Source organism: Lasiodiplodia theobromae, assembly GCF_012971845.1.
Source record: "Lasiodiplodia theobromae strain AM2As chromosome Unknown scaffold_19, whole genome shotgun sequence".
In the NCBI taxonomy this organism is placed as follows: Eukaryota; Fungi; Ascomycota; class Dothideomycetes; order Botryosphaeriales; family Botryosphaeriaceae; genus Lasiodiplodia; species Lasiodiplodia theobromae.
This window is the reverse complement of record NW_023336398.1, coordinates 162024-183006: the sequence shown is the minus strand read 5'-3', so window position 1 is coordinate 183006 and position 20983 is coordinate 162024. Positions and strand designations below refer to the sequence as shown.

At 54.1% G+C, this 20983-nt stretch overlaps 9 protein-coding genes across 9 annotated transcripts; 4 read left to right on the top strand and 5 right to left on the bottom strand.

The window, feature by feature from the left end:
- Positions 1-1093: 1093 nt before the first annotated feature.
- Positions 1094-1645, bottom strand: LTHEOB_6545 (uncharacterized protein; the record flags this gene model as incomplete). The annotated part of the gene is made up of 1 exon (XM_035515813.1): positions 1094-1645. One exon carries the CDS (start codon positions 1643-1645, stop codon positions 1094-1096), a length of 552 nt encoding a protein of 183 aa, XP_035372580.1.
- Positions 1646-4357: 2712 nt separating this feature from the next.
- On the top strand, positions 4358-5638 carry LTHEOB_6544 (Glycoside hydrolase family 28; the record flags this gene model as incomplete). The annotated part of the gene is made up of 3 exons (XM_035515812.1): positions 4358-4971; positions 5024-5104; positions 5176-5638. 3 exons carry the CDS (start codon positions 4358-4360, stop codon positions 5636-5638), a joined length of 1158 nt encoding a protein of 385 aa, XP_035372579.1.
- Positions 5639-6898: 1260 nt separating this feature from the next.
- Positions 6899-8766, bottom strand: LTHEOB_6543 (Multicopper oxidase; the record flags this gene model as incomplete). The annotated part of the gene is made up of 6 exons (XM_035515811.1): positions 6899-7053; positions 7130-8020; positions 8072-8123; positions 8173-8291; positions 8391-8508; positions 8575-8766. 6 exons carry the CDS (start codon positions 8764-8766, stop codon positions 6899-6901), a joined length of 1527 nt encoding a protein of 508 aa, XP_035372578.1.
- A 2510-nt stretch (positions 8767-11276) lies between these two features.
- LTHEOB_6542 (Acyl-synthetase) lies at positions 11277-11937 on the top strand (the record flags this gene model as incomplete). Its single annotated transcript, XM_035515810.1, has 3 exons — positions 11277-11424; positions 11474-11533; positions 11582-11937. The coding sequence occupies 3 exons, from the start codon at positions 11277-11279 to the stop codon at positions 11935-11937; spliced, it is 564 nt and encodes a 187-aa protein (XP_035372577.1).
- Positions 11938-12461: 524 nt separating this feature from the next.
- Positions 12462-13031, bottom strand: LTHEOB_6541 (60s ribosomal protein l22; the record flags this gene model as incomplete). The annotated part of the gene is made up of 4 exons (XM_035515809.1): positions 12462-12588; positions 12647-12843; positions 12900-12938; positions 13020-13031. 4 exons carry the CDS (start codon positions 13029-13031, stop codon positions 12462-12464), a joined length of 375 nt encoding a protein of 124 aa, XP_035372576.1.
- A 498-nt stretch (positions 13032-13529) lies between these two features.
- LTHEOB_6540 (Esterase) lies at positions 13530-14655 on the bottom strand (the record flags this gene model as incomplete). The annotated part of the gene is made up of 2 exons (XM_035515808.1): positions 13530-13799; positions 13849-14655. 2 exons carry the CDS (start codon positions 14653-14655, stop codon positions 13530-13532), a joined length of 1077 nt encoding a protein of 358 aa, XP_035372575.1.
- Positions 14656-15871: 1216 nt separating this feature from the next.
- On the top strand, positions 15872-18010 carry LTHEOB_6539 (Amidase; the record flags this gene model as incomplete). Its single annotated transcript, XM_035515806.1, has 1 exon — positions 15872-18010. The coding sequence occupies one exon, from the start codon at positions 15872-15874 to the stop codon at positions 18008-18010; it is 2139 nt and encodes a 712-aa protein (XP_035372574.1).
- Positions 18011-18285: 275 nt separating this feature from the next.
- LTHEOB_6538 (uncharacterized protein) lies at positions 18286-19007 on the bottom strand (the record flags this gene model as incomplete). Its single annotated transcript, XM_035515805.1, has 2 exons — positions 18286-18690; positions 18741-19007. The coding sequence occupies 2 exons, from the start codon at positions 19005-19007 to the stop codon at positions 18286-18288; spliced, it is 672 nt and encodes a 223-aa protein (XP_035372573.1).
- Positions 19008-19760: 753 nt separating this feature from the next.
- LTHEOB_6537 (F-box domain-containing protein) lies at positions 19761-20969 on the top strand (the record flags this gene model as incomplete). Its single annotated transcript, XM_035515804.1, has 1 exon — positions 19761-20969. The coding sequence occupies one exon, from the start codon at positions 19761-19763 to the stop codon at positions 20967-20969; it is 1209 nt and encodes a 402-aa protein (XP_035372572.1).
- Between the last annotated feature and the right edge of the window lie 14 nt (positions 20970-20983).

The following is a 20983-nucleotide window of genomic DNA, read 5'->3' as shown; positions in this document are numbered from 1 at the left end:
TAGGCTGAGTGCCGGTGGGCTTCTTGCCGGAGAACTTTTCAGCCGCGGGCGTCTTAGCGGTCACGGGGCCGTTAAACGAAAGCGTAAGCTGCGTCTCAGAATTCTCGCCGTGGCAGCCTTCTTACTCTCCTCCTCCTTCTTCTCTTTCGGCTTGCCCGAATTCTTCGTAAATGAAAGCGTAGTTTGATGCTTCGTATCGTTGGACTGCGGCTTAGTCCTCTTCTTCTTTTGCGGCTTAGGGTCGATAGGCCTCTCTGGAACCGTGAAGGTCAACGTCGTCTCGTGCTCTGGCTCTTTAGTTGTGGAGTTGGCCTTCTTAGTGGCTGCTCGAGTTCTCTGCCTGGTCATTATGAAGATTGGAGCAATATTCGCTTGCTGGGGAGCCTTGGAAGCTGTCTCCTGCGACATCTGAGCCTTCTGGGACGTTAACTTTCCGGCGGTCGACTTCCTCGAGGAATCTCCGCCTGTACTTTTCTTTTCTTAAGCCTCCTCGCGTCGCCTGCGTGCATTTCTGCCCTTATGGTACTTGGGGTTCGTTGCTTTGTAATTGGGCTCGTGGAGAATTGCCATCTCCTTAGCCTGGTGGCACTTGCGGCGAATCTACCTCTCGTTATTGTAATCCCAGAACCACCTCAGCGGGTTATCTTCTTTGCCTCGGTGCTGTGACACTCTGGGCACTGTTCTGGCTTCAGAGTCTTGAACATCTTCTCCTTCGCTTCTCGTATCGCCAGCTTGTTCCTGCAGCTCTGACACCACCAAGCCATCGTTTTTCTGTTGAAAAGCCACTTGTTATTGAACTGGCTAGGCTTGCGCCGGCAATGCGGGCAGCGATCGGGCTTGGGGATGCTAGCTCTTTCTCTGCTTCGGATGGCTTTCTCTCGCCTATCGGAGTAACAGCCTTGACAGTTCCACGTCTGGACATCGTCGAACCACAGCCATCCTCTGACTTCTGCTGCCGGCAGATTGCATGTTGCACACGCGTCTGGTTTGGGCACCGAGTTCCGACGGATCACGATACCTGGGCGGACCTTGCCACTGGATCTCCAGCAGTCATAGCAACGCAGGCACCAATAGGAGGCGAATGGGGTGCCACCTATCCGGGCGAACACCTTGTGCTCCTCGGAGCTTTCATGCCTCGGGAGCTTGCCCGGTTTCTTGCCCGTCCGATGCCCTGCTTGAGAGCGAAGGCTGTGTTGAGGCCCTGGTAGTCACGCTGTGGGAAGGTCGGCAGTGTGGTGTCGCGAAAAAGCTGGATGGATTCGTCCGAAACCACTTGGTCCGGAAGATTCCCCTCGTCCTCGATTATGAAGCCGAAGAATACGTTGTTTTCTCTGTTTGGTGGTAGGCGTGCCACGCGAGCAGCGATCTCGTCATCATTAGGGATCTCGTCGTCATCAGGAAGCTCATCGTCTTGGTTGGCAGCGACTGAGGAGGGCTCTACGGCAGAAGAGGAAGCGGCGAACGAAGAGTCGGTGATAGAAGCAGAGGAGACGGCGGTGGAAGAGGAGGCGGCGAATGAAGAGGAGGTATCAGGACAGACAAAGTCGCTCTCAGACTCCTCACTCTCGCCGCGAGAGCTCTTGCCTCTTTCGATTTCTTTGTCATGGCGGCTACTGCCTCGCTGCCAATCTGGAGAAAGGGACATGATAGGCGGAAGAGACTCGCAATCAAGCCCGGGCAATGGCGGAGAGACGAGTTTGAAAAGACTGGGAAATGACGGAGAGACGATATTGAAATGGCTGGAGCAGAAAGTTCACTAAGAGAAAGCGCGCTGCTCGAGACAGTCAGGGCAGTGTTGTTTGGGAAGTGGCGCTCACCTGGGCGGTTCGGGAAGTCGCAGCAGCCGGCGCTGCGACGCCAGAAAAAGTCATTGCCGACGGCCGAGGCATAGTTATTCTTCACACTAGCCTTCGACTGCGATATTCCACTGTACAATATCTTACTCATGGCGGTAGTTGAAGCTATAGTCCGGACGAGAACATGGAATTAAAGCAGCGACATTCGGAAGTAACGTCAACCTAGCTGGTTAGTCGTGTCGGCCTGACTAGTCCGTAGACCGACATCTGAGAGGAAGCGCGTCGGTCAGCGCTTCTGGGCCTGCTGAGCAGTTAGTCGATATATGCAGGCTAGTAGCTGGCCACGATTTTGGTTCATGTTAGCTGTCTCTAAGGAGATAACAAGACTATATCATTAAAGAGCTAAGCCATAGTAGATTCCGCAATATTGAAGTTTTTTCTGCCATACAACCCGCCGTTGAATACAATGAACGGACGTAGATATGTTTTTTTTCTTTTCTTTGAAACCAACCTTACAATGCGTGATGATACGGGATTCAGGTCTTCATATGAATAGTTAATCACTTAAAAATATTGAAGAGAAATGGCTACAAATCTCGCAACTATTCGCCTGCAGATGCAACCCTTAGCGGCTTAACCTTGTGCGTACTACGTTGGTTCCGAAAAGCAGAGCGAGTCACCATGGCACGGGTAGCAATGTGGGGAAGTCATATTAAGCGCATGCGAAGGTGGTTGGGACGTTGTACGCGAACGCGGATTTGTGGAATGGAAACGGAGTTTTTTCCCGTGGGTGTTGTTACCTTGTCTTCCATTTCAGGAAGCTTGTACCATGGGGCGCTTTGACACCAAGCTTTCTGGAGAAGGTCCCAAGCTTTGCCGTGCGGCGATCAGTGGTGTTGCATAGCCTTGGCGTGGCGTCCGGGGTTCGTCTCGCGAGAAGCTTGATTGGTGCCGATTTTATAGGTCGCCAGCTCGCCTTTGCCAAAATTCCCATCGCGCACAATCATTGGTGGTCTTTTAGGGAAAAACACGGAGTAAATGCTGCCAACTTTTCTGTTTGATCCCCGCTATTCCGAATAAGCGTTTTGCCGTGTTGTCAAAAACGGTACACATGCTGCATTTCGGTCGAGTTGACGGGATAAAGAAGCAATGGCGTGGTCACGGTTAAATGCTCCCGGAGAGGGAGATACAGGCTGTTAACTCGACGTGGTAAGAGCGCTCGTCGGACAAAGGCTGCGCGGCTTTTCCGATGCAGGACTCGGCTCGGGAACAAGCTCGGGGATAAGATCTCAGGAGATCTCTACACACCTACAGTACATTGCAGGCTCACACGGGCCGTGCCGGCTTTCCATCAGTCGACGTCTTCCATCAACTCCTTTTGTGACAAAAATAGGCGAGGGAGCCGACCATGGTGGGGAGGAAGTGCCTTGCTGGGGGGCCCAATTGCCGCCGCACCTATCCTTACGCGGCAGTGATGCGCGGCGCCGACAGCTTTTCTCCTGGGTGAAATTTGCAACACAAGAAGGATGGCGCAAAAGAAACACGTTCGAGAAACCCCGCCCCGCTCTCCTCCCATCTCTTCCTGGAAGCGCGCCGCGGCGATTGGGCGGAAATAGCTCGTGGCGTCCAACATCGGCAGGGGTCTTGATTGATGGCAAAACATTGGGATGTCCGTTTCATCGGCGGGAGGTGGGCGTTGTGGTCAAGCGGATGAAAGGGGCGGCGGCCGTGGAGCAGTGATGTTTCCATTTTCCCATTTTCGACGCCGTGGTGCAGTGTTTCTGACGATGCGGTGCCGTCTTTTCCAGAGGCCACGCGATTGACGCAAGCATTCAGGTGCCGTTCTTCCAGGAGCCAAGCAGTCGAAGCGTTGGTTGCGCGAATGGAGTCGCATCAGGGCGATACAAGACTTCTGGGCACGTCTTGTCCCGCTCAGGCGTTCCGTGCAGGCGACAAGGATAGGCGCGTGGTGTGGCTCGTTTGAGGTTGAATCGCGGTTGGCGGGTTGGTGATAGACGCGTCAGCTACCGCATGGGAGCCGTGTCGATTATACATATGCGCGGCAGCAAGTCGGAAGCCTCCGTGCCCTGGGGCTCGCCTCTGTATTCGAAACGCCCTCTCATCTCGGCACCACGCCAAGATAGACAAGCTCCGGCCAGCCTGCCCTCTTCCACCAATCACGCCTCGCCCTGCAGTATAGTCGCCCCTCCTCCACCCCCGTCTATGTCTGCTACCCAGGATTCAGCCGGCCAAGAAACGCCGCCGCATCACTGCCCGTCTCTCCGGTGCTCGTTTCATGCTTCCGGATGGTCGGCTTTGACGGAAACAATCAGTCGTCATCCAAACCATGATCATTCTGTTCCTACACAGGGGATAACCCCCCTTCACGTATATAAGTCCAAGAACGCCAACAAGGCTTGGTTTTTCTTAGCCAGCAACCACCAGCTCCTCTCCTTCTTCACTACTGCTGCTCCACAGGCATTGACTGCCTCGTCCTTCATTCTTTGCTCGCGCTCCGATAAACCCAACTTCAAAAAAACCTCTCCCTCTTTCCCGCAAAAATGGTTCAACTCAACAACGCCCTCGCGGGCATGATCGTTGGCGCTGGCGCCCTTGTTGCCGCTGCTCCGGCTCCAGCTCCCACTGCTGCTCCTAACCTCAAGGATGCTCAGATCGGCAAGCGTGCTGATTCCTGCACTTTCACCGATGCCTCTGCCGCCAGCGCCTCCAAGTCTTCTTGCGCCACCATCATCCTCAGCGACATCACTGTCCCTGCTGGTGAGACGCTCGACTTGACCGACCTTGAGGACAACACCTATGTCGAGTTCCAGGGCACTACCAGCTTCGAGTACGAAGAGTGGGAGGGCCCGCTCGTTTCCTTCTCCGGCACCGGTATCACCATCACTGGTGCTTCTGGCCACGTCCTTGACGGCAACGGTGCTAAGTGGTGGGACGGCGAGGGTTCCAACGGCGGCAAGACCAAGCCCAAGTTCTTCTACGCCCACAAACTCATCTCGTCCACCATCAAGGGCCTGAACATCAAGAACACCCCCGTCCAGTGCATGTCCATCAACGGCGCTGAGGAGCTTTACGTTCAGGACGTCACCATCGACAACAGCGACGGTGATGAGACTAACAGCGATGGTGATGCCCTCGGCCACAACACTGATGCTTTGTATGTATCCCCACCCAACTTCCAAACAAATTTACTGTCTAACACACTTCAGTGATGTCGGCTCTTCGACTGGCGTGTACATCTCTGGAGCCAACGTTCAGAACCAGGACGACTGCCTGGCCATCAACTCTGGGTGAGTTTGAACCTCCCCTTTTTTGACCCCCTTACCCCCAACCACCACAACACACTAACAGTGAATTATAGCGAGTCCATCTCTTTCACCGGCGGAACCTGCAGCGGTGGCCATGGTCTCTCCATTGGCTCTGTTGGCGGCCGTAGCGACAACGATGTCAAGAACGTCACCATCTCGGGCTCCACCATCAAGAACTCCCAGAACGGCGTGCGCATCAAGACCGTCTACGATGCCACCGGCACCGTCGCCGACGTCACTTACTCGGACATCACCCTCTCCGGCATCACCAAGTACGGTATCGTCATTGAGCAGGACTACGAGAACGGTTCTCCTACTGGCGAGCCCACCGACGGTGTCCCCATCACCGGTCTTACCATCGATGGTGTTACTGGTACGGTTGAGGATGATGCTACTCAGGTCTACATCCTCTGCGCCGATGGAGCCTGCAGCGATTGGACGTGGTCTGGCGTCAGCATCACTGGAGGAGAAGCCAGCAGCAAGTGCGAGGGTGTTCCTGATGGAGCCTCTTGCTAAAGCATCTCCGGATCGCACAATCCACAAAATTCTTGAACTGAAAGGAGGTTTTCTTTTGAAAAACGTGGGGTTTTCGAGCAGAGCTTTGTTCTTGATTCTGAATCTGTAAAAACATTTCCGACTTCTCTTCTATAGTGAAATATTACTTGGACTGCTCAAACACCATCTGTTGATTACTATTTGTTGTGACTGTCTACGATCAAGGAAGGAACCTCCTGGAGTTGCCTTCCTCGCTGTCCGCCCCTCTTTCCTCCACGCTCGACCCTGGGACACCCTGACGTCGCTCCTCATTTTCTTCAACCTTTAACCTTCCCATCGTGCCGTTCCACGCGTCGTTCGTTACTCTGACACGTATTTCTGCATCGTCGTTCGCTACCTAAAGCAGAGATGAGTATGAATACGATGAGAATCAAGGACTTTGTTAAGAAATCACTACCACTTCGCCCTCTTGAGTCTCAACCTTCGCTGCACCTGAGCTCTGCTTCGATAACACGCCTGTAGGATTTAGTTGCCATGTCGCCCTCATCATCATCAGTGCGTTTGGCCTCCGTGCTGCCGCCGCCGACCGGCTGTTACTCCATCCTCTTGCGAAATATTACTCAAAGTGCTCAAATACCTTCTATTAATTACCGTCCGTACTGTGACGCGAATTATAGAATATACTGGTTGACAGCTCCACGGTAGAAGTCATGGCCAAGTCAAATTAATATCGCGAAGGAAGGCACGGAATCGTTACCAGCTTTCTATCTTGAAGACCGTCATTGATTAGCCTTACAAACCCACAGGAACATCAATCCAGATATGCCTACGATGCTTGTGAACAACTGTCGGAATTCTCTATGAGGCCTGGGGCAAAAAAATAACAGTATAAAAACCCACATCAAGTTTCTCAAAATGCTGTAATTGTATCCTACGCTCAGAAATCTAGGGCATAAATCAACGAAAGAGTTGCAAATCGTCTCCAACTGCATAAAAACCTCAAAAGATGAATTTAGCCACCTCACACCCCAGAATCCTCTTCCTCGATACCATATAAGGTAGAGTACGCATCCCATGTAGTACATGTATCCGTCATAGCCGATGCGCTCATTACAGCCTCCATCTCGCTCGCGCGCTCTACAAACTGCATAGCCAGGCCTTCGGATGTATGCCAGCCGATGTGACAATGCATAAGCCTGGTGGATCGATACATATCAGCAACATGCGGACGAAGAAAGGCGGATGAGGGATACTAAAAGCAATTCAAGAAGCCGGGGGGTCTTACCAAGCACCTGGATTGTCGGTGTAGAAAGCGATGACAACATAGCCACTAGCCGGTAGGGTCGCAACATCTCTACGCGGCGGGTTGGCGGTGTTGAGTGTTACCGCGTCGGAATAGGTGCCAGTCCCAGCAGCCAGGACCCAGAAATCGTGGCCTGCGTGAACAACATGAAAGCGTCAGTCAAACCATCTCATCGAAGTGCTCAAGAAGTATTCTGGAGGGGGGGTTACCATGCAAATGGAACGGATGCGGCACGCCTTGCGCCGTCTCAATGACAAAGTACACCCACTCGTTTGCGGTCGCCAGCTCGACAACGTGGTCATTGTCCGTCCAGTCCGTCTTGCCGCCGTAGACGGACAGCGTGGTGGGGTTACCCCATTCGACAGCCATCGTCTTGGCGCTGATGTACCACTTGAACAGGTTGTTCAGCACGCCGATGGTGACGGGCATGTCCGAGCTGTCCGTCTCGACCAGCGACGTGGGGTTCTGCGCGAGGGCCGGCACGAGGGACGCATACGGCTCGTCGACGCACTCATTGGTCATGTTTGAGTACGCCGTGGTAGTGGGGTCTGCGGTGCTGCTGCTGTCGTAGCGGAGGATGGCGCGGATGTTGTCGACGTTGTCGTTGGCGGAGCAGGCCGTCTGCGGGATGGCGCGGATCCAGTAGTCTCCCTCGTCTTGGTTGGCGGACACAATCACGTCATATCGTTGGCCCATGTTGATGTCAAGGTACTCCGTCTCGTACGGCTCGATTGGGACGAAGTCCATGGCGATGACGGTGAGTGTGTGGTTGTCGATCATGAACTTGAAGTGCGTGTCGATGGCTGTATTAACGAGACGTAGGCGGTACGAGTTTCCAGACGTCACGGTTGTTTCCCAGCGGGATCCAGTGATGGTTCCAGAATTGTTGTAGACATTCAGGCCGTTGATGAGAGCGTTGTTTAATTCGGGTGGGCCCTGAGTTTGAGCGTAGGTGTAAAGCTCATCGGCGGTCTGGTGTGACCAATCACTGAGCATGACCGGACCGATGTCTTCGTCGTAGTTTGCAGAAGCTGGCCCATGAATGACAATGGGACCAAACACACCGTTCCAGGCTTGAAGTGAAAAATGAGAATGATACCCTGAACCAGTCAGCTGCATCTTGAGTAGTCCGAGCTACCTGTCCGACTTACAGCTGGAACCATATTGCGTTGCACGCCAGGTATACGTCATGGACTCTCCCGGCTAAGTTGTGTTCAGCATTGATTATTTGACCTGATTGGGGTGGACATACTGCAATCGGACATTGAGTTATACTCGGAACACCGTCCATCCAATTAGTCCAGTTTTGGCGAATACCATGCCAATGGATACCCGTTCCATTGTTTTGCATACTATTCAGGACATGCACAACTGCGAAGCGCATCAGCGACCATACGGGTGCTATGCGCTACGTGGCCGTTCTTCCAGTCACGTAGCTCGCACTGCTATTCATGAACGATAGATACTTACCAACAGTATCTCCCCAATTTGCCTCGATGGTTGGACCAGGGATGGATCCGTTGACCGCCAACCCAATTCGCTCGATGCCATCGGGTGATACAGTTGTATTGGTGACCTCGAACCAGTACTGTGCAAAAATTAGCAAATAAAACCTCCCGAGAAATCCAGAGAAGTAGAGTATAGAAATTCTTACTTCGACCGTCACTCCCGTGTCCGGAACTTCGGTATACCAGTCAGTTTGGAGGTCGTAGTCACACCAGGTGGATCTGTCGTTGGCAGTATTGCCAGTGCAGGCAGATGCTGATGCAGAGGAGGTAGACGAAGCGGCCTGCGGCGCGGCGAGCCCTCCTGCGAAGAGAAGACTCCATAGGAATGGCGCTCTCATCTTGAATGTATGTCTCGGTGGTAGAAAACACGTAAAATGAGGGACGAGTAGACCTTAAAGAAATATGCAGGCCCCTACAGAATTCCTTGAGCGGTGAACACAGGTGGTGAGATGGAGATGAGCCTTGTTGAGGATATCAAAAGGCAGCTGAAGTTATATACTGACCAAAGAAAACGTCAAGGCAAGCAGATGGTACAGAAATGGAGATGTAGCATCGCACGATCATCGCTAAGGTGCAACACTCTTTGACTCGTGCTTTCCTGCCTGATGAGGTGCCTGCACCGGTCCCGAAACGCTGTGTCTCAACCATGCATGCGCACAGTATACGAAGGATAAGCTGGCGAAGCAGTCTAAGCGGACGAGCTATTGCTTGGCCATGTGCCGCGGCGTTTGAATAATGCAAACTCACGATCCTTAGCGGTACCGAGAATCCTTGTGGACTGTCGGGTGAGTATCGCCGATGCATGTAAGAGTGGTAGCCTTACGAATGACCCCACCCGAATATATCGTCAGTACGAAAATAGTACATGAGAAGACAAGATCCGCACGCCCGACGACGTTGAAGATATCTAAAGCTCGGTTAGAGCACATGGGGGCCATAGCTTGTCGAAGGGGTTTGAGGCCAAGGCTGTCAAAGCGGGTTAGCTTGACCGGGAACGGCCTATTATGATGTTTCAATAGTACTCTGCATATATCCCCCGTGGATGCAAGCAACGTGGAAGCAGCCACGATGGCGCGCGGCGATGGAAGCCACAAATTAAATTTCCGGCTCGGGTAGCATTTGGCAGGGCTTCTGACGGCAGATATGACCGGGGTGAAGCATGCCGTACAAAAACAATAGTTTCTGAAGCACACTTCCGATCAAATGACTCGAACAAAAGGATAGAGCTGACGAATCCATACCATGAAACACCAACCCGAGTGCCTAATGCGGGTTGGAAGCGCCAGAGTGGTGCCAATCTGGCCGAGACTCGAGCATGGCTTCTACCAAGTTCATACGGTGGTGCATCTAAGCGCTGTCTCAAGTCATGGATGGATGGGAGCCTCATGCAGCCAAGTAAGCCGCATCCGGACCCCATTGTATTTCCCCGCTGGGGTTGCTTCAGTTGGGCCGAAGTGCATGCTCTGGATCGAAGAATTCTCAGCTGGGGCCCATCCTGATACCCGGAGCTCGCTCCAGAGCTTCAGAGATACCTTATGTCCGCATCGGAGAACTCGGTTGATCCGAACGACTGTTTTACTGAGGCTTGATTACAGGCATTTACGCCTGGAGACACTCGTGATGACAGATGCCGAAGGCTCCCTAAAGAAAGTTTTCCGAGTACGGCGACGAGATGGGAGTAGGCAGCCGTCAAAAAGTGGGAAGCAGGAACCGATGGATGATAACGGGACATTGTGCCACACCGGAGACCTGTTCCTCCCACTCATCACCAACAATGGCAGCAATCTCAAAGGTAGACTCGCCATCGAAAATTGATAGATTGTCATTGGTAGCGAGTCGGGATGCGTCTGCGGGAACATTTCCGGTCTTGAGCGCCTGAGCTGACGCGCCTGTGGCTGAACTCGTGGGGTTCACGGCAGAGAACTCTGCAGATGCTGGTTGAAAGACATGCTTGGGGAAGCGAGATGCCGCTTTCCTCTCCTAATTCGGCCTGGTTGAGAGGCGAGGACGTATGGCCGGCCCCAGCCCGAGGACCCGAACACCACCCCATTATTCACCCCCAACCAGCTTAACAGCGAGATAGGCGAGTCGACATACCCGAGCGGTGTGGGTACTGCGAGGGTGAACCTACTTATATTACTGTTAGACTAAAAGATGTTTTCTCCGATGCTGTCCAAGCGGAAGTAAGACTATCCCTGGATTCTTCTCCGCATGGAGCCTCAGCGGTGTAAAGGATGGGCCTTGTTAGACGAGAAACATGCATCTTGGCAATCGGCAACGGCTGGCTGGCGGAATGCGAAATCTTAACGGCTCGAGCTTGTTGTCCGAAAGTTACCGTTTTGGTGGTCGTGGACGCGCGTCATCTTCACCCACGCTGGTTGGCTCGTTGCCGGAAACTCAGCAAAATCCACCAACCGCCACTTGCTCGCCTAACGCTGTCCATGCCGCGTATACCACTGCATCTCTTGGCCCGGCGGATGTGGCGGCCATGATAGTCAGTTTTGATTCGAAAATCAAACACTTGCAGCCGCCGTGTAATCTGTTTGTGAAGCAATAGCCACGTTGGCCCTGTCATTAGATGACGCCTGCATGCTATCCGAAGAAGCCAGCCCCCACCGTAGATGAAACCGAGTTGGGCGAGAGCTCCTACCTCCGGCGCTCGGTTGTGGCATTTGGATAAAGGCCCTTGACGAAAGCATTGCAGCATCAGCGCCTAACTGTTATTTATTCGGTCTTTCTGCGTGGTGTTGGTGAAGTGTGCCTTTGTTGCGAACCCACCTGCTCTTTCGTTGAAGCCCAACTTTGCAACGGATACCTCTTCTTGGTCATTTTATCACCTTGACTTGCGATGAATTTCCCTTTCTCTTTAGCAGCCACTGTGCTGATTCTTGCCCAATTTTCGAGTGCCCTTGCCATCAAGCCAAGGGCGGATTCTTTCAAGCTCTACGCTTATGGTTCCGACATTAGCGAAGGCCTGGATGTCTTTATTGCAGACGGTTCGTGCACTGAAGTAGGACGTAAAACACGCGCTGATGATCTCAATAGGCGTCGCATATGCCGGCAAACAAGTCCCATCGAACGCATCAAGCATTGCAAACATCACCTGTAAGTCTAGTATCCATGCTCAAGACAGACAAGAATCTGACTGTTCAGTGGCAACGGAGGATAGCCAGAGTGGAACCTGGTCCGTGATTACTGAGGATGGTGATTCGTACAGCTGGGGAATCACAGACTCCGGTAGCGACTTGGAGACGGTCGGCATTGCGAACTCCACCTCGTCGATGACAACCACGGGATTTGGTTTGTATGGTGCCTGGGCGTACCACGTCTCGGACGCTGGTGAGATTGAAATGAATTACCGAGCTGTTCCCACAGGCACCGATGATCTTTATGTCATCAAATGGGCGGCAGCTTCTACCACAGTTGATGATGGTGCTCTGTTGATCAATTTGAGAACGACATCGCCGGTGCCGATCTCCGACAAGAACAGGCGCTGGATCGAAGGCTGATTTTGGACTGGGCTTCGGTGATGTAGGTGGATTTGAGAACTTTTTCCTGGTGGCTTGTCTTGAGGTCGAGGTTTAGATATGGTGATGGTCCGAGTTGTGCTAGTCGAGTTCCCTCAATATATTTCGGCTATTCGGCTTGCTTGAGTAATTCCTGCACTGCTTATGGACGGCCCCACTTAAGCGGCCTACTAACAGAGCAGCAAAATTGTATGAAGCGGTACCTATCACTGTCAGTCGTCCAGCGTAAGATGAACCAACCCAAGTCATTGCCAATTCGATGTCCGATGCTGCACGTGCTCAATTTCCTCGAGTGTATGATCATTTTGCTGCGAAACTTCGCACTGAACATCCTGCGGCCGTCCTGTTTATATCCAATTCCTCATCCACACTAGGTGAGTATGGAGACATCTGAATCCATAAACACAAACGGCAATCGCATCACGTCAAATAGAAAATAATTGAGGGTAATAAGGTTGACTTTCCAGCTATCTTTTAGAGAATATGTCCCGGGTATCAATCCTAATTTACTCCTCATCCTCGTCGGCCTCGTCGTTGACGACGTTGAAGAAGCGGAGCTCGTAGACACCCTTGGAGGTGGAGACGACACGGAGCCAGTCACGGAGCTGCTGCTTCTTGAGGAACTTCTTGGTCCTGCAACACATTCCAATCAGCCATTATCCCTGCATGCGATATAACCAGCCCAACTTACAGGTACTTGAGGTAGCGACCAGAGAACTCCTGGTGGGCGATGACCTCGATCTTGCCGTCACCCTGCTGGGAGATCTGGACGGTGTCGCCGAGGTTGTTGGTGCGGCCATCAACCTTGATGCGGTCGTGAAGGAACTTCTCGAAGGCGGCGATGTCGAAGATCTTGTCGCTCACGGGCTGCGAGGCGTTGATGATGAACTGCGGCGGGCGTCAGAGTGGGCGGGCGAGAAGAGGAGCGGACGGGCGAATTGTACCTTCTTGGTGACCTTGGCCTTCTTGGGGCCGGCGCGCTTCTGTAATGCACACTTAGCCTACTGCTCTCAAAAGCCGAGCCTCGCTCAGGAGTTCGGCAGGCAGCAAAGCAGTGAACGTACGATGGGGGCCATTTTGACGAGGGTTGTGTGGTGGTTGCGAAATGCGCAAAGAAATGGGTATCCTGCGCTACGGCGGTGGTCGAGTGTGTCGCGAGGTAAAGAAAGAAACTTCGCGCTTCCCGCTCGTGGTGGAGAGAGAATTGGCGAGTGCCGCAGCTCGGTTAGCGCAACATTTCGGGACTAGCGTACCGACGATTCAACGGGCGCACATCATCTTTTGTTGGCGAGTCATTTTGCGACGCAGCCTTGAGGCACAACTCACTCCTGCTGCCGTGCACGCCGCGCAAAGCATGCGTGATCATCCACCTCGTCCTGCTTTCCGTGCTCGGAGCTTTCGACGTCAGCGCATCTTTTATAAACTTCGAGTCCCTTCATCGAGATATCGCTGAGCAAGGCTCCACAACATAGTACGTTCTGATACGAAAGGTGTATTGCTGACAAGCAGGATGCTATTCAGAGAACACTCAATCTACACCGAAATCTCACGGTGGATTGAAGCTTGGAACGATTCTAAGGAGTGATGGGGACCCCCCAGACCTCTGAGAGGGCCTTCACAGCCCTCTCGTTAAATTCCTGCCCACCTTTGAGAATCGCATCCAAATGGACAACAGTATGAGGGACACCCGGAATCCGCCAGATCTCGGCCTTTGAGCCAGCCTCGTTCATTTTCCTACCATAGGCCTCGCCCTCATCTCTCAGCGGGTCCATCTCGGCAGTAACAACCAAAGCTGGAGCAAGATTGGACAAGTCTGGATTTTTCATGGGGGACACTTCCCAGTCCTAAGTTCCGTCAGCTCGTCCGTGCAGTTTCAGCCATCATGGCACTCACATTGTCATACTTGGCTGGCCGGGGATTTCCCAACCAAGCCTTCTGAAAGTAACTCATCCGCTCTCCCGGGAGCACCACGACGTCCCACATTTCTCTGTAACTGTCGTACGGACAATCCGGGTTGAGCTCCGCTGTCGGGGTGAAAGCAGCTACTAAGTCGGTGGCCGGCACCTGCAGTAGCTGGAAGGCCAGGGGGATGCCTTTATCGCGGCATCTTATTGCTATGACAGCAGCAAGATGACCACCCGCCGACGCTCCTCCAACGGCAATTTTTTCCAGATCCAACCCGAACTCGTCAGCCTTCGCTCTCATCCACTGAAAAGCGTCCCAGCAGTCATCCAGCTGCGTCGGGTGTGGATACTCAGGTGCCAGCCTGTAGTCTACGTCGAAAGCGACGCAACCAAGCTTGTGCACAATCCTCTTGCAGAACTCATGGTCCTTTGTAAGGCCGCCGCCAAAAACCCAACCGCCACCGTGAAAGTTCATGTAAGCTGGCTTCTTGGGTTTCCCGTCCACGGGCTCGAAGATGCGCACGGTGATCTCGCCGCCCTTTACCGGGCATTTCTGCTCCGAGATCTTGACGCGGGATGTGGGGAAGTGTGCGAGGCCATAGGAAATGGCATACTTGGCAGGATTGGCCCGGACCCACTCAATAGGTATTTGGTGAGTGTGTAGCCTTCCGAGTTGGTATTTGTTGTGGTACTGGACAAAGATGGGGTCGAAACGGTCCACCAGATGGGCTGGGATGGCGTTCAACATCGGCAACTCGACATCTTTCGGTGGCGGGTAAGTATCGGCGTTGGCCATGGCGATGGGCAGATATTCCTTTCCAAGTTGCTTTCACTTGCGGTTGAACTCCCGAAAGCAGTACTTCACCCAGTTATTTATGTGGTCTTGCTTGTCTGGTGTTGATAGGCACGTCGGAGGTGGGGGTGAAGCTCCGATATCGTTACCCCAGCTTAGTTGCGGATCCCCCTCCGCAGCATCATCATCGTCCCGCGTGCACTAATCCACGACACAGAGCCATGAACAAAAAACTGCATTGCGCAGGGAATCCATTCTTGTTATGAAGAGGACAGTCTTCTTCGATTCGCATACCGTTGTTGCACTCTGCTCTTATAAATTTCTGTATGCAAGGAACCCCTCACGCTACGCAGCTACATTGGCTCCCGGAAAATAAGCGCTCGACCCGAGAGGGTGTTCCACACGACATCAATGCTGCGGCACAATCCCAACATCGCCGAGGTCGCATGGACTTGCCTGTTTGGTTCCAGCTAAGAAGCCGCGCTGAAGCAACCTCTGCACAGCGGAAGTCTTCAATCCATTTCATCATTCATTGCCATTTCCTTCGCGCAGTGCCTTGTTCCCAAAGTTTCTTGCATATCACTTTTTTTTTTAACAACGCACATTGCTCTCCATTGTCGACCTGCTGCTTGAACGGTTTGACATGCTGTATCCCCTCCCTAAACCTCTTTCTAATTTTTCTCGAGAGGAGACTCGCGTAGAACAAGAGGGCTCTGCAAAACTACTTCATCAAAACACTGGTGAGTTTCTAGAACCTTTCTCTTTCGAGCAACGCTCAGGGCCAGGCAAAAGCTTTCGATCTTGTCCCGTGTTAAAGTGTTTACCGAATTCCTTGAGTTGTCTTGCGCATCCGATCTTTTACGTAAGTTATTATTTTGTCCACTGCCATCCCGCCTGCGATTGCGTATAGGATGTGGGCGTCGGGTGAACCTGTATTTAAGGGAAGAGTGGCGGCACGTGCACAAGGGAGAGTGCCCTATCAAACTCACCTATCAGGACCACCCCATTTTTCTTAATTCTCGCCAGCTTCGCTGCGCCCAGAAGATACATCCGATGTCGCTAAATACGGAAGCGGGGTACTTTCTGACAGATATAAATTCAGGCCTCGAAATCTTTTTGGTAGCGACTCACAAGGAAATTCTTCAACTGCAATTGTAGGTCAGCACGTCAGAACTCTGAAAGATGATACTTCTCACTAAAAAACTGTACAGTCACGACAATGGCGCTGAATCTCGTCGAGGCCAGCATAATTGATCTCAAAAATGCCTTGGACTCTGGCACAATCACCAGCGTCGAGCTCTGCACTCGCTACCTCCTCCGCATCTCCGCATACGACTGCCGAGAAACTCAGCTCAACTCCATCCCCATTCTCAACCCCTCTGTCCTCCAGGATGCAGCCGAATCAGACGCCCAGCGAGCCGCAGACAAGGCGGCTGGGCGGCCGATCAGACCGCTTGAAGGCATTCCTTATACCGTTAAGGATAGCTACCAGGTAAAGGGGATGACGGCAGCTGCCGGCTCCCCAGCCTTGACCGGATTCGTCGCCAATGAAGACGCCTTCACTGTCCAAAAGTTGCGCGAAGCCGGTGCCATCCTCATCGGCAAGACCAACATGCCTCCAATGGCATATGGCGGAATGCAACGGGGAGCCTATGGACGTGCCGAATCGCCGTACAATGGCACCTACCTCACCGCCGCCTTTGCTTCAGGCTCATCCAACGGTTCCGCGACGTCCACGGCAGCATCGTTTGCGGCCTTCGGCCTGGGCGCGGAGACAGTGTCCTCAGGGCGGTCGCCGGCGTCGAATAATGGGCTAGTTGCTTATACGCCCTCACGCGGGATGCTCTCCATTAGGGGTAACTGGCCACTGTATCCGACATGTGACGTTGTCGTCCCGCACACGCGGACGGTCAGCGACCTGCTCGCTCTGCTGGATGTCCTCGCTGTGCCCGACCCCAGGGCTGCCTGCGATTTGTGGCGCGAGCAATCTTTCATTCCCATTCCCAGCCCAACCGCTATTCACCCCTCCAGCGGCTCTTTCCTCGACATCGCGAATCCCTCCGTCGTCTCCAGCCTCCGTGGCAAACGCATAGCCATACCACGCATGTACATCGGCCACAACGACGAAGGCTGCCACAACCCCGTCGCCCTCCGCCCCTCCATCGCCGCGCTTTTCGACAATGCCAGGCGCGCCCTCACCTCTGCGGGCGCCGAGCTGATCGAAACGCCCGACTTCCCCCTCATCACCAACTACGAGAAGCTAGCCCACCTCCCGCCCTCCGCCGGCGGCACCGTCGCCAACGTCCCCGGGCTCCCAGCCGGCTGGATGGCGGCGGAGCGCGGCCCACTGCTCGCGCTGGCATGGGACGCCTTCCTCGCCGAAAACCACTCCTCCTCCTCCTCATCATCATCACCAGCCGCGCCGCCCCTCAAAGACTTCGCCACCGACGTCAACGTCGCCACCCTCTTCCCCATGGAAAAAGACGGCCCGCAAACCCGCTACGCCAACCCCCTCAACGCCGTCCCCTGGACCTCGCTCCCCACCCAACTCCGCTCCCAGCGCTCCAACGGCGTGACCGCGCCGCTCGCCTACCCGGGCCTGCCCGACGCGCTGCGCGCGCTGGAGGCGGCGCGCCAGCGCGACCTCGAAGCGTGGATGGACACGCGCGGCTTCGACGCCGTGTGTTTCCCCGCGAACGGCGACGTCGGCCGCGCGGACGCGGACCGCGTCGACGAGAGCGCGCGCGCTGCCTGGCGCAACGGCGTCTACTACAGCAACGGCAACAGGGTCCTGCGCCACCTCGGCGTGCCGACCGTCAGCGTGTGCATGGGCGTCATGGACGATACCGGTATGCCGTGCAATGTGACGTTTGCCGGCAAGGCGTACGCGGATCGCGAGCTGCTGGAGGTGGCGGCTGCGTTTGAGAGGGTGGGAGGGGGAAGGGCGCCGCCGGGGAGGACGCCGGCGTTGGGGAGCGATGTGGTGGTGCTGGAGCCGAGGGGGGAGCTGGGAGGGAACAAGGTGAGGGCGAGTGAGGGGGAGTTGAAGGCGGAGAAGAAAGACTTGAAGGAGGACGGTTCATTTGTCTTGAACATCAGTGGCAAGGTGGAAGGCGAGGGCGAGGGGCTGCCACCGTTGCGAGTGTTCGTTGATGGCGAGGATGTCTCGGAAAGATTCAAGATGGAAAGTGATGGTGCATGGCAGTGCACTGTTGAAAGGCCAGCGCCGCCGACACTTTGGCACCCAGAGTATTTGAAGGAAGCTGGTGTCGAAAAGGTCCTTCTCGAGAAGACACTTGTTCTCGCAGTGGCCGGCGGACGAGGTTCAGAGGATGGGCAGGTTCTCGTGGTGGAGTGAAAGGAAAATGGGACTATTAGACGTTGCTAGGCGTGAAGGTAAGGATAATTTACATTAGTCCGTGTTTTTGCATCTTGGCTTAGGAGAGTACACTTTTTCCAGATCTGTTCCCAAGTATCGAATGAATTTAATAAGGATAATGCATAATTATTATGTATTAACTATATTGACATTTTCATCAACAATGCGGGCCAAGTAGGACATAGCTATGTACAATCCAGGCAGAAGAAAAGAGAAACCAGGCGGCTTCCACATCATCTAACGGCCTTCAACCGTTACATATACGACCACACAGGCGGGTTGACGCCCGTGTAGTTGTGGGTGCCCAAGCCCACCATGGGAGTGCAGTCAGTGCGATTGAAACTTGGAGTCACAGCGTAAGCCTGGATGCTCTCCGGATAATTCGGGTCGGGGCAGGCCACAACGCCTCCAACATCCTCAGCAGCGTCAGGTGCATGGAAAGTCCAGTAGCCGGAGGGAGTGTCGCAGTTGTAGCGGGGGTCATCAAGGGGGCAGTCAGGCATGGAAGCAGAATAGGTATCGGTGGGAAGAGCATTCCAGGACCAGCCCTCATAGTTGTGATATGCGTCTGAGGGAATGTAGTGCGAGTGCTGGACAGTGATGGCAATGTCCCCATCGTGAGTGACGTAAAGATCTTGGCCGCCGGGAACAAGGCAAGCCTGGCTGGTTTAGCATCGGGGTGACAACTCAAGGGTTAGACCAGACTTACGGGATAGAAAGCACCCGAGAATACAGTTTCGGTGCCATTGGGGCAGGAAGCACCAACACTGGTAGGGCAGTATGAAGCGACTTCTTTCCCGAAGAGGTTGCCACCGTTTTGGAACTTGGCGCCGTTCAGGTTGGCATTGTCCGGAGCGTATGCCGTGAGCGTGTAGAAATTGGGAAGGGTCGACTGTCGAGCCTCCAGCTTAACAGGATTGGCGAGAGCGGGCGAAAGGGTCAAGGCGCCCAAAAGGATCTGCGAAGTGAAAACCATTGTGGTTGAAGTGGATGCAAGGCAGCGATAGGAACGATTGGAACACAGTTTGATGAAGTTGGTGGTGTAAGTGAAGTGCAAGATGCAAGGGATCCTGCCGTCTTTATACGTAGGACGCGGCAGGTACGGGACGTGGACCCGGAAAACGGGCAGCGTGAGAGGGTTACAGTTGCTTCGAGAGGCAGCAAAACATCAAGCTGAATCGTGAAAGATACGACGATTGAAGGTGCATTAGTTCCCGGTGCGGTGGCACGATGGGTCAGCGGCCACGAAAACCTTGACAGGGTTGTGGCACCTGGGATAGCCGCGAAGCAACGCGCTACGAATGCGGAGAACAGTCGCAAATCGGGATGAGGTGTTGGCGTAAATCCTTAGGCCTGGGGCGATCTGCTGCTAATATTAGCAAGGAGCTGCAACGGCAGCTCTCGAGGTTTCCGGATGCGGTCTGGGCTGGGTCGACGTTGAGGTTGCACTCTGTCACGCGCATCCTTGTCGGTCGAATACGAGGCATCTGTCGACCACGTCTCGACATGGATCAGGAATCGATGGAGATGGCTCCTGGTCGAAGGATGATGGCGACCATGGATGGATCAAAGTGTCCCTGGTGTCGGGAATAGTCTCACCGGCGATTGACCCGAGGAATGGCCCTGGGTATTTGCGATGGTAAGCGGGTGTGTCAAGTGTTTCAGCAACGACGACAAAGGCAGCGGCGCGCGCGCCCGCTGTTCTTTCCCCCGAACCCGCCCCGACGTCATGCGCGGGCCGGTCCACCTCCCGACGACTCCGCATGAGCAGGTGCGCCAACACCTCGGCTTTCTCTTCATCAAAATGGACGCCCTCCCTGATGAGCTGAAACTCCACATCATCTCGTACCTCGACTGTGCTCCTCCGTCCGACCGTCGCTTCTTTGACGAGCCCAATCCCCGCGCCCTCAGCTCGCTCCGTGACCAGCCGCTCAAAGCCTTGTCTCTCGTTTCACGCCGATGGCACCGCATCATCAAGCCCCTGCTCTTCCACTATCTCGTATTCCACCTGCACATCCTCGACGATGAGCACAACGAATGGATCCCAAGCCGCGCTCAGGAGCTGCCCCAAATCCGCCATTTTCTTGGAAAGTTTGACCGCCGTCATCATGTGAAGAGCTTACTTGTCTGCGCCCACGGCGAGATATACGGTTCTTTGAGGGCCGATATCGCTTCCGTCTCCACTGACTTTTGGTCTGCCGTGTTTTACTCGATCGAGCCCGCTTCCATCAAGGTCGTCGCGCCTCCTGCTGCCCTGGCTCGTCTTGCTGGTTCCGGCGGCTACTTCCAGCATGCATGGGCCTTCGAACAGAGCTATCACGTCCTTGAGCTACGTCAAAACGTCAGCCTTACCGATGACGGATGCGCCGATCCTTTTGGTACTACCGAGAACCTCATGGCCCGGCGTCGTTGGTGTCACATTGGTTACAACGAAGGCTCCTCGCTCTCTGCTTACAACCTATACGAGTATCAGCATTACATTTCCCCTTGCGTCCTGAGGCACCTCCTCGAACGAGCGAGCTGGGACACCAACACCGCCACTTCCCTCACCTATGTCGCCATCTTTCCTACCAGCGAGAACGTACTCCGCTTCGCCCGTCACTTGGCTCTCTTACCCACCCAGTGTCATATCACTTTTCAGCTGGCACCAGAGCCGACTAGCACCATCCTGCACGAGCCCGAGCGAATGAAAAGAGCTCAGCCTGCCGATCTCTGGGTCGAGCTGGACCGAACCTACAGGGTCTTGGCCGGCTTTCTCGTGCACAATCGCCGGCATAAGCTGCGTCCGTCCGTAGAGAGCAGAGACTACAGGTGGAAGGCCTTGGTTGAAACTTTGGACGACGATGAGCATCTGGGTGCACTGAAAGGTCACGGCTGGGCTAAGACTGATGGTTCCGAGTGGGTACCAGTTGACCCAATAAAACATCACCCAGTGTGATGGCGCATGGACGA